We start from the raw sequence: 15,703 nt of genomic DNA on the forward strand, positions 1-15,703 counted from the left end.
TATTTATGTATGGTATGTATGTATGTATGTGTGTGGGCCAAATTCTGAAGAAACATCTTGATACATTTTTAATAAACGTAATACAAATAAAATTATAAATATAAAATTGCACAAGACGTGTATATATATGAAATGTATAATCATCTCACTCATGTCTTGCTGTTTGTGCAATTGCTTTTGTTCAAGTTTATTTAAAAAAAAAGTTTGACTTTATACTTCTGCAATTATATATATATATATATATATATATATATATATATATATATATATATATTTGTTTGTTTGTTTATTATTATTTTAATGTTTTATTAAAAAATGTTTCAAGATGTTTCTTCGGAATTCTGCAGTACTTTTTACAAGTTTGACTTGTACTATTTTACGGATTGTCATTGGTATTTTTAAGATGTTTCTTGCTATATCTTAAATTGGTTTCTATATTTAGGTTTATATAAAATTTAGCTGTTTTTTACAAATTTTTAATTCAAGTCTATTGGAAAAACAGGGTTGTTTTAAAAAACATCTGTGTTTGTGTGTAATTTTTAGATTTTTTGTTTAAATCTTTCTGTGTGTCTTTATTGTGTTGTTTTTATATTGATATTCTTGTGCACTTCAAAATTATTTATAAAATTTTAGTACTTTTTTTTCATGCAATGAATAAACGTTTAACATTTATTTATTTTGTCATTTGTCTGATTATTTTCGTTACAGAATATGTATGCAGTTTGCACTTTATTCAAAGGTTAAACGCAGTGCTTACACTTTGTGTTTACATTATAGCCTGTGTTTGCTGTTATATAAATTCAAATGGTTGTAATACCATATATCAAGTACCAATGTAATACCAAAAGGTTTTATAAGGTGTATAAATACGGAGTCGCGCCAGCTCCGGGCCGCAGCGCACATTACCCTCGCGCCGTTTCCGGCGCGGATGCGCAGCGTCGGCTCGCTTACGGCCGCCGCATCTGGCCCGCTTGATTCGGGCCGGAATCGGGCAGTGAGTCCACAGGCATCCGGCCCGAGTCCGGCAGCCGAAGTTGGGCCGAGGGGTTAGTCTCCGGCAGGCGACAATCTAGCCGGAACTGGCCCGAGTGTATTTTGCTATCTGGGTTAACCCTTTTGAGTACAGAGGTACACAAAAATGCACGTCAACATGATACACTTGATAGCGCCGACATCAGCGACGCCGAAGAAATAGTAAACCTGCCTAAACTGCTGAAAAGAGTCACGACTGTCCTGTGTAATGAAAAGACGGCCACCCTGTCACTCATCATGCCCAACATGAAGACAGACATCCATAATAACCTCTCAGAAGATACACATAAGTTCAGGATTATTTTATAAAACTGCTGATTACCTGGAAATGTGGATTTTTTTTTGCACACACAAAAAACGCAAGTGACCAAGCAAAGCCTTAAGCTCTTACTGTTAAATTCAATTGAATATAAAGCTTATTTTTTTTGCACCTTTACTTAAATTGTTCCTTAATTTTGTCTCTGTCATTCAATAATATTTTTTAAGAAGTTTTTAAATAGTTTTATTTTCCAGAGACAGGCCTGTTTAATATATTTTCTAAAAGAAGGTTCAGTTTAACAAGTTGAAACAAAAGAAATACATAAAAAATAGTTTACTTGGTAAAATTTGCATGTAAGTTAAATTTTCAATTTTTATTCCAAATATCATGATACATATCGAATCGTGAACATTATATCGTGATACACATCGTATCGTGAGCTGAGTGTATCGTTACACCCCTATAAAGTACTATAAAGACTGCATTTCAAATAAGTAGAAAAAAACAATGGTCAGATCTTATACAGGACATCACATACTATGTGTACTTTACATGAAACCTTTTTACTGCAGCATTTTGGAGAAATTGTATATTAATATAATTTAAAGTGTTACAAAGACCCCATTTTTAATAAGTAGAAGAAACCAATGGTCAGTTCTTATACAGGACATCCCATACTATATAAGTACTTCACATGAAACCTTTTTACTGAAGCATTTTAAAGAAATTGGGTATTAACATAATATAAAGTTTTATAAAGACAGCATTTTAAATAAGTAGAAAAAACAATGGTCAGATCTTATACAGGACATCCCATAGTATATGTGTACTTCACATGAAACCTTTTTACTGCAGCATTTTAAAGAAATGGGGTATTAACATACTATAAAGTGATATAAAAACCTTATTTCAAATTAGTAGAAAAAAACAGTGGTCAGTTCTTATACAGGACATCCTATACTATATGTGTACTTCACATTAAACCATCTTACTGCACTGCTTTGGAGAAATGGTGTATTAACCTAATATATTGTACTATACACACCCCATTTCAAATAAGCAGAAAAAAAAACAATGGTCAGTTCTTATAAAGGAAATCCTAATCTATGTGTGTACTTCACATGAAAACTTTACAGCAGCATTTTAAAGAAACAGGAGTATTAACCTATTATAAAGAGCTATAAAAACCTAATTTCAAATAAGTAGAAAAAAACAATTGTCAATTCTTATACAGGACATCCTATACTGAATGTGTACTTCACATTAAACCTTTTAACTGCACTGCTTTGGCTGAATGGGGTATTAACCTAATATACGGTGCTATAAAGACCGCATTTCAAATAAGTAGAAAAAAACATTGGTCAGTTCTTATACAGGACATCCCATACTATGTGTGTACTTCACATGAAACCTTTTTACTGCAGCAATTTAAAGAAACGGGGTATTAAAATAATATAAAGTACTATAAAGGCGGCATTTTAAATAGGTAGAAAAAAAAGAATGGTCAGTTCTTATACAGGATATTCTAATCTATTTGTGTACTTCACATGAACCCTTTTTACTGCAGCATTTTAAAGAAACGGGGTATTAACATTATATAAAGTACTATAAAGACAGCTTTTTAAATTAGAAGACAACAATAGTCAGTTCTTATACAGGACATCCCATACTATATATGTACTTTACATGAAACCTTCTTACTGAACTGTTTTGCAGAAACGGGGTATTAACATAATATACAGTGATATAAAAACACCATTTCAAATAAGTAGAAAAAACAATGGTCGGTTCTTATACAGGACATCCCATTTTATATGTGTACTTCACATAAAGGCTTTTTACTGCAACATTTTGGATAAATGGGGTATTAACCTAATATAAAGTGCTATAAAGACCGCATTTCAAATAAGTAGAAAAAACAATGGTCAGCTCATATATAGGACATCCCATACTATGTGTGTACTTCACAGGAAAACTTTTTATTGCAGCATTTTGGAGAAATGGGGTATTAACATATTATAAAGTGCTATAAAGACCGCATAAGTAGAAAAAAATAATTGTCAGTTCTTATATAGGACTTCCAATACAATATATGTAACTATATATGTACTTCACATGAAACCTTTTTACTGCAGCATTTTGGAGAAACGGGGTATTAACCTATTATAAAGTGCTATAAAGACTGCATGTCAAATAAGTAGAAAAAACAATGGTCAGTTCTTATATAGGACATCCCATACTATATGTGTACTTCACATGGAACCTTCTTACTGCAGCATTTTGGAGAAATGGGGTATTAACATATTAGAAAGTGCTATAAAGACCCCATTTCTAATAAGTAGAAGAAAACAATTGCCAGTTTTTATACAGGGCATCCTATACTATACACATACTTCATGTGAAGACTTCTTACTACATCATTTTGGAGAAATCGGGAAATTACATAATACAAGTGTTATAAAGACCCCATTTTTTAGAAGTAGAAAATACAAAAATAGTCAGTTTTTGTAGAGGACGTCCCATAAAATTTGCAAACATCAAATGAAGCCTTCTTACTGCTAGATTTTAGAGAAATGGGGCACTAACATAATATGAAGTACTATAAAGACCCCATTACTTAAAAGTAGAAAAAACATTAGTCAGTTATCATACAGGATGTCCTATAATTTATGCATACTTCATCTGAAAACTTATTACTGCAGCATTTTCGAGAAATGGGGTATTAAACTTATAAAGTGCTTTAAAGACCCCTTTTCTAAAAAGTAGAAAAAATAACAATGCTCAGCTCTTCTTATTACTGAATACTCGTAGAGGACGTCCCATACTGTATGCATACTTAATATGAAACATTCTTACTGCCAATTTTTGGAGAACTGGGGCATTAACATAATATATAAAGTGCTTTATGTTTTTGTACAGGACGTCCCTCACTTTATGCACAATTTACATGAAACCATCCTACAGCGGCATTTTGGAGAAATAGGTATCAACTTAAAGTACTATAAAGACCTAATTTTTTAATAAGTAGAAAAAAACAATGGTCAGTTCTTGTACAGGACATCCCATACTACAGTACATGTATACATCAGATAAAGACTGCAGTGTTTTGGAAAATTTGGGCATAAACATTATATAAAGTGCTTTAAATACCCAATGTCTAATAAGTAGAAGAAAACAATGGGCAGTTCACGTTCATGACATTCCATAATATATGCGTACTTTACATGAAACCTTGTCACTGCAGTATTTTGGAGAAATGGGGGAATAACAACATTCAAAGTTTCATAAAGACCCAATGTCTAATCAGTAGAAGAAAACAATGGTCTGTTCTTAAAAAGGACGTCCCATACTAGAGGCGTCATATGAAGACTTCTTACTGCAGCGTTTTAGAAAAAAGGGACATAATTAACTTTTAGGTGGCTATCAAGACCCCATTTCTAATAAGTAAAAAAAAAAAGGTCAGTCACTTCAATAGTCAATTCAATAGTCAGTTAGGTTGATGGCATAATCCCAACTGTGTGAAGCTATTATTGTACCATTACTACAAAATGCTATTATTGGGGATGATGAGTGGTGCTGCTCCAAATGTAGGGTACATAGACAAAGCGACCTGATATGTTTGGTTAATATCATAGAGATAGTTTACCCAAAAGTGAAAAAAAACGCACTATTCACTGGCAATCAAATGGTTATAAACATTTATGAGTTCCTTTCTTTGGTTGAACACAAAAGAAGATATTTAGAATTAACCTGAAAACTGGTAACCATTGACTTTCATTTTGGAAAAAAAAAACAATTACTATGGAGGTCAATAAATATAGTCCCTCAGCAGGAAGAGAACTGCAATTTTTTGTATCCTTGACACATTTGGAGTTGTAGAAAACTGTGATGTTCTGTCTGTCCTTGACACATTCGTCCTGTATAAAAACTTTGTTACCCCATTATACAATTTCTCCAAAACAGTGCAGTAAGAAGGTTTCATGTGAAGTACACATATAGTATGGGATGTCCTGTATAAGAACTGACCATTGTTTTTTTCTACTTATTTGAAATGCAGTCTTTATAGTACTTTATAATATGTTAATACCCAATTTCTCTAAAATGCTGCAGTAAAAAGGTTTCATGTGACGTAAACATATAGTATGGGATGTCCTATATAAGAACTGACCATTGTTTTTTTCTACTTATTAGAAATGGGGTCTTGATAACACATTAAATCATATAAATATACAATTTCTCCAAAATAGTGCAGTAACAAGGTTTAATGTGAAGTACACAATATAGTATGGGATGCCCTGTATAAGAACTGACCATTATTTTTTTCTGCTTATTAAAAATGCAATCTTTAAAGTACTTTATATTATGTTAATACCCCGTTTCTTTAAAATGCTGCTGGAAAAAGCTTTCATGTGAAGTACACACATAGACTAAGATGTCCTGTATAAGATCTGACCATTGTTTTTTCTACTTATTTGAAATGGGGTCTTTATAGTGCTTTTTTCGACGTTAATACCCCATTTCTCCAAAATGCTGCAGCAAAAAGGTTTCATGTGAAGTACAGATATAGTATTGGATGTCCTGTGTAAGAATTGACCATTGTTTTTTTCAACTTATTTGAATTGAGGTCTTTATAACACTTTGAAATATAATAATATACAATTTCTCTAAAACACTGCAGTAATAAGGTTTCATGTGAAGTCCACACATAGTATGGGATGTCCTGTATAAGAACTGACCATTATTTGTTTCTACTTATTTAAAATGCGGCCTTTATAGTATTTTATATTATGTTAATACCCTGTTTCTTTAAAATGCTGTAGTAAAAAGGTTTTATGTGAAGTACATATATAGCATGGTATGTCATGTATAAGAACTGACCATTTTTTTACTTATTTGAATTGGGGTCTTTACAGCACCTTATAATATGTTAATACCCTGTTTCTCCAAAACTCTGCAGTAAAAAGTTTTCTTGTAAAGTAAACACATAGTTTAGTATGTCCTGTAAAAGAACTGACCATTTTTTTCCTACTTATTGGAAATGGGGTCTTTATAGCACTTTATATTATGTTAATGTCCCACTTCTCTAAATTGCTGGAGTAAGAAGTGTTTATATGTAGTATGCATATTGTATGTGATGTTTTGTACAGGAACTGATCATTGTTTTTGTCTACGCATTGGAAATTGGGTCTGTATAACACTTTGAGTAATGTTAATACCAAATTTCTCCAAAACACAGCAGTAACAAGTCTTTATCTGAGGTTTAGTATGAGATGTCCTGTGTCAGACCTGACTATTGTTTTTTTCTACATATTTTAAATTAGCATTTTTTTCCAAATTGCTGCAGTAAAAAGGATTCATATGTGGTATAAATGCATATAGCATAGGACAACCATTATCAGACCAGATCAGTCTTTTATTTATATTTATAAATTGTATTTATAGCACTTTAAAGACTTTATAGCTCATTAATAGCTAATAATAGCTAATAAATGCTGCAGTAAATTATTATGAGGTATGCATATAATATTGGATGTCCTGTCCATTGTTTTCTTCTGCTCACTTAAATTACAGTAGGTGAGAGTTCAAAGTGACTATTACCGCCGCGTCATATACCGCCGCCGTTTGAAATAGGAGCCGCTTTGTTTTTAGTGTATGACCGCAGTTTGTGAATGAGCCGCCAGGGGGCGCAAAGGGACGGGATGCGAACCGACAGAAATAGCCCACACAGCAGCCTTAAATATGCTATTGTGCTTGTAAATGAGATAAAACAATAAGTCAAAGCATTATAATTCCTTTATTAATCATTTAAAATTTGTTAACACGAATTATTGTTATTCTAAACTTTTTAAGTGCAAAGAGGATTCTTTTTGAAAAATAGAATTGAAGAAGTTAAAGACAACTAATATGAAAGCACAAACATTCAGTACAAATATTCTAAGTATGCCTAAATTAAAAAATTAAAGCAGTCTTTTAGCCTAAATGTAAAGAGATTTTCAGTGTTTGCTATTTTGGTAGGACTAACACAAGACCTTTTCATTTATGTTTTAATTTACCTTTTTATTTACATTTTCGTTGTTGATTATATTTTACTATTTAATTTTATGTCACAATTATTGTACATAATAATAAACGAATAATGAAAAATAATAAAAATAGGCCTTATGTATTTAAGGACATGTGGTGAAACACTAAGAAACGGTCAGGCGCATGCATGGTCTAAAGAGCTTAAGTTGAACACTGCTTCATAAAATAATTTTGCCGCAGGACATATCTCGCAGGTTTATTTTTAATAGTTTTCAGTTATTTTTTTTGTTTCAAAACAACAATGTTCTCTTTAAAGTTCTCTTTAAAGTATAACTGTTGTTTTGTTTTTTTACTTAATGGCCCAGTATGTTTTGTATTTTAATTTCAATTTTAGTCACCTTGCATATGCATTTGAAATATAATGCGCGCATAACCGCGGAAAGAAAAAAAAACTGTCAAAGGTTAGAGCTAATTCATCAAAAGGTCGCATTCTGCTTTCACTCTCCCCAAAAAATGCTCTGTTTGAACGATTTAATTATTATCATCGTAACCACTATATAATTATTTAAACTTTCTCTGGTGTTTATTGTTTTTAGAAAATATCTAAAATCTTAAAAAAAAAAATATCTTGTAAAATGAAAGTTTAATTTGACTTTAACGGTTTCATTTATGTAGGCTACATAGACCTATACCTAAACTGTTATAGCTTGCTTTTGCTTGTTTTATATTGTTTTATTTATTTAATGCGGTTTTATCCAATAATAATTCTTTAAATTATATTTTAATATGGCTCAGGCAATTTTTTCAAGATTTGACACTTGTTTTGAGTCTACAAAAGGGGACAGGTAATTTGTAAAGATTTATGTCTTTCTGTTGTCTTTAATATGGTGTATAGATTATAATGCGTTATTGAAACATCAAGGGGAAGCAACAAAGTCACTTATAAATTAAAATTGTATTATGCAACAGCCTTTAAAACGGAAACATAAGGGCGATTATAAGCAAAAAGACCTCAGCCTATAAGGTTAGATGTTTTCTTTCCCTTATTTATTTATTTATTTATTTATTTATTTATTTATTTATTTATTTATTTATTTATTTATTTATTTATTTATTTATTTATTTATTTATGTGTTTGACGCATGTAACTCGTGTGCGATCGGTGTAATGACGGCAAGCCATCTTTCCCAGACTCGGGGCAAAAAAAAAAAGTGTTATAAAAATAAAGTTGCCGCAGGACATAAACGAAGTCCTGCAAGTTTAGTTTTGATAATTTAGTTCCAGTTCTGTTCAGTTTTTTTTTCTCAAAACGTCTGTTCTTCTTTAAAGTAAAATTTTAGTTTTTTGTTGTTGTTTTTTTTACTTGTAATGGCTCAGTATCTCAATATATGTATAACTTAACAGCCACAAATATAAATAACACAACTTGCGGGTGCAACCAACAAGGGTTGTGCATTTTAGTTTAACTTTTTGAGCGTTATAAGCAGTTCGGTGTTAGTTTTTATATCAAACCGAAACTAAACAGCGCATTCTCTCCACCTCCTCGTTCATAACCAGCTGGACACACGCTGCTGAGGCAAGCAGGAGAGATAGCCTACTCCGTCATTCATAATCTTAGCTGATGTATCTGAGTCGAAAGAATATATTAAAGAGGAATGTTCTTTTAACAGTCCCGATACGTTTAATCTTTTTATTTTTTTTATTACTTTTTTTCCTGTCATTTCTCTTCATCAAATTATTTTTTAAGCTGCTTGATTATGTTAAAACAGAAAGCAGAGCCCGTCAATTGAGAGCGATGCATGTCATGTGTTGCATAATTGCCTTTTTTCCTGTGCGTGCGTGATCAATTTCTGATCCTTTTTTGCTCGGGCTCTCACACACAACCTTTATGTCTGCTGTGTCTTTAATATGGTGTGGAGATTATTATGCGTTATTGTAACATCAAGGGGGACGCAGCAAAGTAACTTATAAATTAAAATTGTATTATTTTATGCAACAGCCTTACATTTAAAACGGAAACATAAGGGCGATTATAAGCAAAAAGACCTCAAGGCTAGATGTTTTCTTTCCCTTTTTTATTTATTTGTTTATGTGTTTGGCGCATGTGTGCGATAGGAAAACTAGTGTAATTACGGCAAGCCATCTTTCCCAGACTCGGGGCAAATTCCGCCTTTCCTTTCACTCCGTCCCGAAGCCATCCACTGCGTAAAACATATGCTGGATAAGTTGACGGTTCATTCCGCTGTGGCGATCACAGACTAATAAAGGGACTAAACCGAAAAGAAAATGAATGAAGAATGAATGAATAAATTAATAATAATAAAATAAAAATAAGGTAATAATCTTTAAACACAAATTCCGCGTAAGCGACCTTTTTATTTTTAGAGATGGTACATTTGAATTGCCTCTTCCCACTTCCCCCACCTCAAAATTGAAAGTTGCAAAGAGAACTATAGCTCATTTACACCTTGATGCCTTAGCATCAATAGCAAAGAGCACAGCCCATTCACACCTCAACATAGAGCAAGTTTAGCGGAAGAATGTCAAATCAGAATCACGCAGATGAAGCACACCAGCAACTACTTTCATGAAACTATTAAATGTGTATTGTCATAAATTTGCTTATTTGCAGCAGCTTTTTTTCGCGCAACAGAATTGCGGCGTTGGGAAGCCGTCAATGAATAAAAACAGGGTCAATAGTGAAATCGGCTTTTCATTGTATCCCTATTACCTATATCAATGCATTGAAGGCCTTTTATGGTGTTATCACGATAGAATAGCCTAAGTTATATTGAAATAATTTAAAGAACAAAGTTATAAAAACTCACATTACATAAATAAACAATTAAAAATATGTTTAGGTTGTCTTTATTTAATTGCCCTCGTGATGATGGTGTGCTTTATCATTATGTGCGTTTTACTTACAACGTGATTCAAATGATGGATCTGCGACAGAGAAACTAGGGGTTTTGGGAAACATGCATCACTATATCCTTTTTTTCCCCAAACTGTGCATAGTTCAGCCGGGGAAAGCACCCCATGTCCACTAGTGCCGCGCGCGTCTTTCTCTGGGCAAAAAGGAGTTGATTTTTAAAATATTAAATAGATTAATTAAATATTCAGCAAAAGAGACATTTATTTCATATTTTACTATGCATTTCATCTGATAGGCAAATCTTTATAGCTTAATTAAACACATATTGTCAAAACCCACACATAGGCCTATTGTATGAAAATGAAAAGGGCATTTTTTGTTATTATTAGACTACTATTTATTTGTTGCCTAGGCTATTTTCACATTTTCACATTTGAGGTGCTTTATTGGCATGACAAGTAACTGTACGTTCGTTTTGCCAAAGCAGTGCAGCGTCGCGTCTCACAAACAAGACAAAAAGGGCAAAAAGGGCAGTAGTGCAAACAAATATGGGGGTTGTTGTTGCGCGAGTACTGAAGAGCGGTGTTGACGTGGTGTTGTCAAGAGCGGTGTTGTTGCGCGCCTACTGAAGGGCGGGAGCGAGGGTGTGCCGCGTCGCGGGGGCACTTTTGATCATTTTGGAAGGGCACTTTCTATCCAAGACTAAAAAGGGCATGTGCACTGCACAGGTTGAGCCCTATTTAGTGCACTTGATATGCAGCTCCGTCTCAATCAGCTGCTGAGGGCACAACCGCTTCCCCACCGGCAGCCATGTCCGCTGCCCTCTTCTAACATGTTAGAAAATACTGCAAATCAAGCTGTCGGTATCTCCCCGCGGTTGAAATTGTTCGTTATTCGAAAAAAAAAAAAGAATAAATATCAGTGCGCAAGCTTTCTAGATTTATTTTAGGCCTATATTCAGCTGTTTTAATCTTGCAATTCTGATAACTTTTAGAGATAATGTCTGTTTTTATCAACTTGTCTGTCATTTATTTCTCATTTGCTACTTATTTTATTAATTTGTTGATGTTAATATACTACATATAGTCTTGTATATGCATCTAAAATCCTTTGGCATTCAAATTTGCTTTGAACTTGAAAGAGAGAAAGAATCTGATTTTACCCGTCAGAGCACATTGCATATGCCTTTTTTTAATAACATTTATTTAACAAATATTTTAGCACATCGAAAGTAATTAAATTACCTGTCTTTTGATTAAAACCTTTATGCAAAAAGATCAGAAAAAAAGGCAATATATGCGATATGACATCGCTCGCATGCCACGATTTGAGGATAAATTGGCTTTTAGGCGCTGCTTTGAATAAAATAAAACTATTAAAAAGCACATTAAAGACACTCATAAAATAAAACATTAATAAAGGAGTATCTTATGAAAAAACACCAATTGACGGGCTCTGCTTTCGGTTTTAAAAGAATCAAGCAGCTTTAAAAATATAATTTGCTGAAGAGAAATGACAGGGAAAAAAAGATTAAACATATCGGCACTGTAAAAAGAACATTCCTCTTTGATATATTCTTTCGACTCCGACACATCAGCTAAGATTATGAACGACGGAGTGTCTCCTGCTTCAGTAGCGTGTCCCGCTGGTTATAAAGGAGGAGGCGGAGAGAATGCGCTGCTTAGTTTCGGCTCGATATATTTAATTAAAAACTAACACCGAGCTGCTTATAACGCTCAAAAAAGTTAAACTAAAATGCACAACTCTTGTTGGTTGCACCTGCGGGATGCACAATGAACCTAACGCGCCATTATTTTAATTCTATATTCGTGAAGAATGAGCCAACCGCATATGCTAAGTCAGTCCTGTTGGTCGGGACTCTCTGCTTTATAACTTATTAGTTTATTACAATAATCACACTTAGCTTTGCCATCGTTCTTCACCACATATAGCCACTCAACACATCTTGCGGTCTATCTTTAATGTTTAGATTATTGAAGGTGCTATTGATGTTTTGAGAAAAAAAAAGTTAATAGTACTGAAACTAAATTATTAAAAATAAACTTGCGGGACTTCGTTTATGTCCTGCTGCAACATTATTTTTATTACACTTTAAGTGATCTGCTTGAGGTAGGTCACGTTTATCAATGGTAAGTTTTAGCCTAAGTTTACATCAATAACATAATGTGCATTGTCCTTTACCATACAAAAAAAGTAAAAAAAAAAAAAAAAACATTTATTTATATAGCATTTATTTTTAAATGCATTAAAAAAACAAGCGCATATCTTAGCCTTGAGTTTGTTCACACTCTGCCTGTATTAACATAAATGCTGTATTTTAATATAGCTAATTTTGATTAGCTTTAACCGACAGCCTTTTCTTCTTTTTCCGCGGTTATGCGGCATTATATTTCACACGCATATGCAAGGTGACTGAATATGAAATTAAAATACAAAACTTACTGAGCCATTAAGTAAAAAAACAAAACAAAACCGTTATACTTTAAAGCAGAACATTGACGTTTTGAAACAGTTAATAGTACTGAAACTAAATTATTAAAAATAAACTTGCGGGACTTCGTTTATGTCCTGCTGCAACATTATTTTTATTACACTTTAAGTGATCTGCTTGAGGTAGGTCACGTTTATCAATGGTAAGTTTTAGCCTAAGTTTACATCAATAACATAATGTGCATTGTCCTTTACCATACAAAAAAAGTAAAAAAAAAAAAAAAAACATTTATTTATATAGCATTTATTTTTAAATGCATTAAAAAAACAAGCGCATATCTTAGCCTTGAGTTTGTTCACACTCTGCCTGTATTAACATAAATGCTGTATTTTAATATAGCTAATTTTGATTAGCTTTAACCGACAGCCTTTTCTTCTTTTTCCGCGGTTATGCGGCATTATATTTCACACGCATATGCAAGGTGACTGAATATGAAATTAAAATACAAAACTTACTGAGCCATTAAGTAAAAAAACAAAACAAAACCGTTATACTTTAAAGCAGAACATTGACGTTTTGAAACAAAAAAACGGAACTGAAACTAAATTATTAAAAATAAACCTGCCAGACTTAATTTATGTCCTATTTTCATTATTTATTTATTTTCATTATTCGTTTATTATTATGTACTATAATTGAAACATAAAATGAGATAGTAAAATATAATCAACAACGAAAATGTAAATAAAAACGTAAATTAAAAACATAAATGAAAATATCTTGTCTTAGTCCTATCAAAATAGCAAACTACATCTCTCTATATTTAGACTAAAAGACTGCTTTATTTATTTATTTATTTATTTATTTATTTATTTATTTAAGACTACTTATTTGTACTGAATGTTTATGCTTTCACTTTAGTTGTCTTTCATTTCTTCAATTCTATTTTCCAAAACGAATCCTCTTTGCACTTAAAAAGTTTACAATAAACCAGGTAAACAAATTTTAAATGTAAGTTGAGGTGATCGCAAGTTCACAACTGTGAGGTGATGTGCTCTACCGGCAGAATAATCTATATTATTTTGCTGTTTTTTATATGCGCACGTTTAAGATTTGAGATAATAACATTGCCATGATAGTCAAAGAAATCAAAACATTATTTTCACCCCAACGCAATTTAATCGGGCACTGAAGGCTAATAACTTAATTCTTATATTTGCTTTTTGACTTCTCACCATGTATCTTTTCTGCAGCATAGTATAGTGTAAGAGCATGTCTATTACCAGAAAAACTAAATTAAAATTATATTTTAATTGAACACATCACATCACATACAGTAAGCTACGCCTACAGAACAGTCTGTTTAGCATCGTGAAAAGGCAAAGCTGAATATTTGTGGTTAAAGTGCCACCCAGCGGTCAAATGCTGCTGGCGCATCAAGTACCGCCGTCGCCGCGGTATGAATGGCGGCACAAGGAACACATTGAAGTAGTAACATCTGTAGGTCTTTCACATGAGTATGCATGTACATCCTGTATCAGAACCAAGCTTTGTTTTTTTTCTACTTATTTCTTTATAGCACTTTAAAGTGAGTTAATGGTACATTAGTCCAAAATGCTGCAGAAAGACAGGCTTCATATGATGTATGCATACAGTAGACTTCCTGCATCAGATATTGTTGTTCTATTCTACTTATAACAAATTAAGGTCTTTACAGTCATCTAAAGTGTAGTAACGCCCCATATCCCATATACTGAAAGAAGCATACCTTTTTAAATCCCCTTTAAATGAAATAAACATATATTTGTAACTCAAACAATGTTTTGTTGGACTACTTTATGATTGTTTTCACTTTCTGAGGTTAGCCACGTTTTATAAAATTGCATTTAACCTTATTTGCAATGTACTGTAGTTGGCTAGGAGAAATAGAAACGCATTCTGGGTATTTAGTATATTTAGAATAAATAGTATATTTATTCTGTCCGTTTGATCTGCTATAAAACCACTTTAAGCAAAAAGATAAACTTAAAGAAAATTACAGGTAAGCCCATACACCAATTTCTTAAAATAACAGCACTGTCAAAGAAGAGCTAATAAAATGTTTAATAAAGCATACGTGGGAGAAAAGTGGGAGAAACTAATGTTTCGTTGTTATCTCTCTGTTATGGGCGAAATGGATGCTCTTGTGGAGCGCTCTCTGTGTGGCTGCTGACATTACCGTAGTGATAATAATGCGCGCGCACCAAAATATTAAGCGCGGCTGGCTTGACTGTGTTTTTCCGAACCGCGGCTGGCTTGACCGTAGTGAAAAACACCCTGATTGTACACGGACCGTATAAGCTCGTGAATACAAAATTAATTAAGTGATAAGGTTTACATTGAGGCGAAAAAGATTGAGGCACACACATGTAAAACAGTTTGACTCTGTAAATGTTCCTGTTTAAATCGTCCAGTAACGTTAACAACAAACAGGAAGTTAGGCGAACTGCTAGACTGGTTTTCCCCTGAGATACAGATATACAGTTTTAATCCCTATACGTGAAGTATTACCAGACAACAATTCGTTGTATATGTGTAAACCTTTAACAAATGAAACTTACCTGTGATGACACCGATGATATTAAACAAGACAACAGAAAAACTGATAAAAGCGGACATTCTTCCTCAATTTGACAGAATCCCTTGGTATGAAGTGCGCACGCTGAGAACGGGTATGACACTTGTGAACGAGGAAGAGGAATAAGCGAGTTCTAAAAAGAAAGGGAAAGAAAAAAGTCAAGTCATCATGTACGTAGCGTACGTTTAAAAGAAACCCCGTGTAAGGGGAGGTGTCAAACTGTAAAGCAGACAAAGGTTTAAGCTTCAGAGGGGTTTATTATATATATGTGTATACCTGGTATCTATATTTTTTATATAACGTTCATTTTATTGTTTTTTTCTCTGTTTTTCTGTTATAATGAAGAGGGACAGAAAGACCTAAAAGGGCACAAAAGTGCCTAAAAATAAACTTATTTATCTAAATGTAATTCAGAATACGTCTTTCTGTTGTTGTTGTCGTCGT

General features: G+C 32.9%; 1 protein-coding gene across 3 annotated transcripts in view; it reads right to left on the reverse strand.

Annotated features, from left to right (window-relative positions):
- Positions 1-15,367, reverse strand: part of crfb4 (cytokine receptor family member b4) — a 136,616-nt gene extending 121,249 nt beyond the window's left edge. For 2 of the 3 annotated variants that reach the window (XM_068223482.2, XM_073912303.1), the window contains exon 1: positions 15,243-15,367. In XM_068223482.2, coding sequence (XP_068079583.2) covers positions 15,243-15,300 — 58 coding nt within the window. In that variant the 5' untranslated portion in view covers positions 15,301-15,367. The remainder of the gene's footprint in view (positions 1-15,242) is intronic. The other variant, NM_001083868.1, reaches the window with a different exon arrangement.
- Positions 15,368-15,703: the final 336 nt, after the last annotated feature.

This window comes from Danio rerio, chromosome 9, assembly GCF_049306965.1.
Source record: "Danio rerio strain Tuebingen ecotype United States chromosome 9, GRCz12tu, whole genome shotgun sequence".
NCBI lineage: Eukaryota > Metazoa > Chordata > Actinopteri > Cypriniformes > Danionidae > Danio > Danio rerio.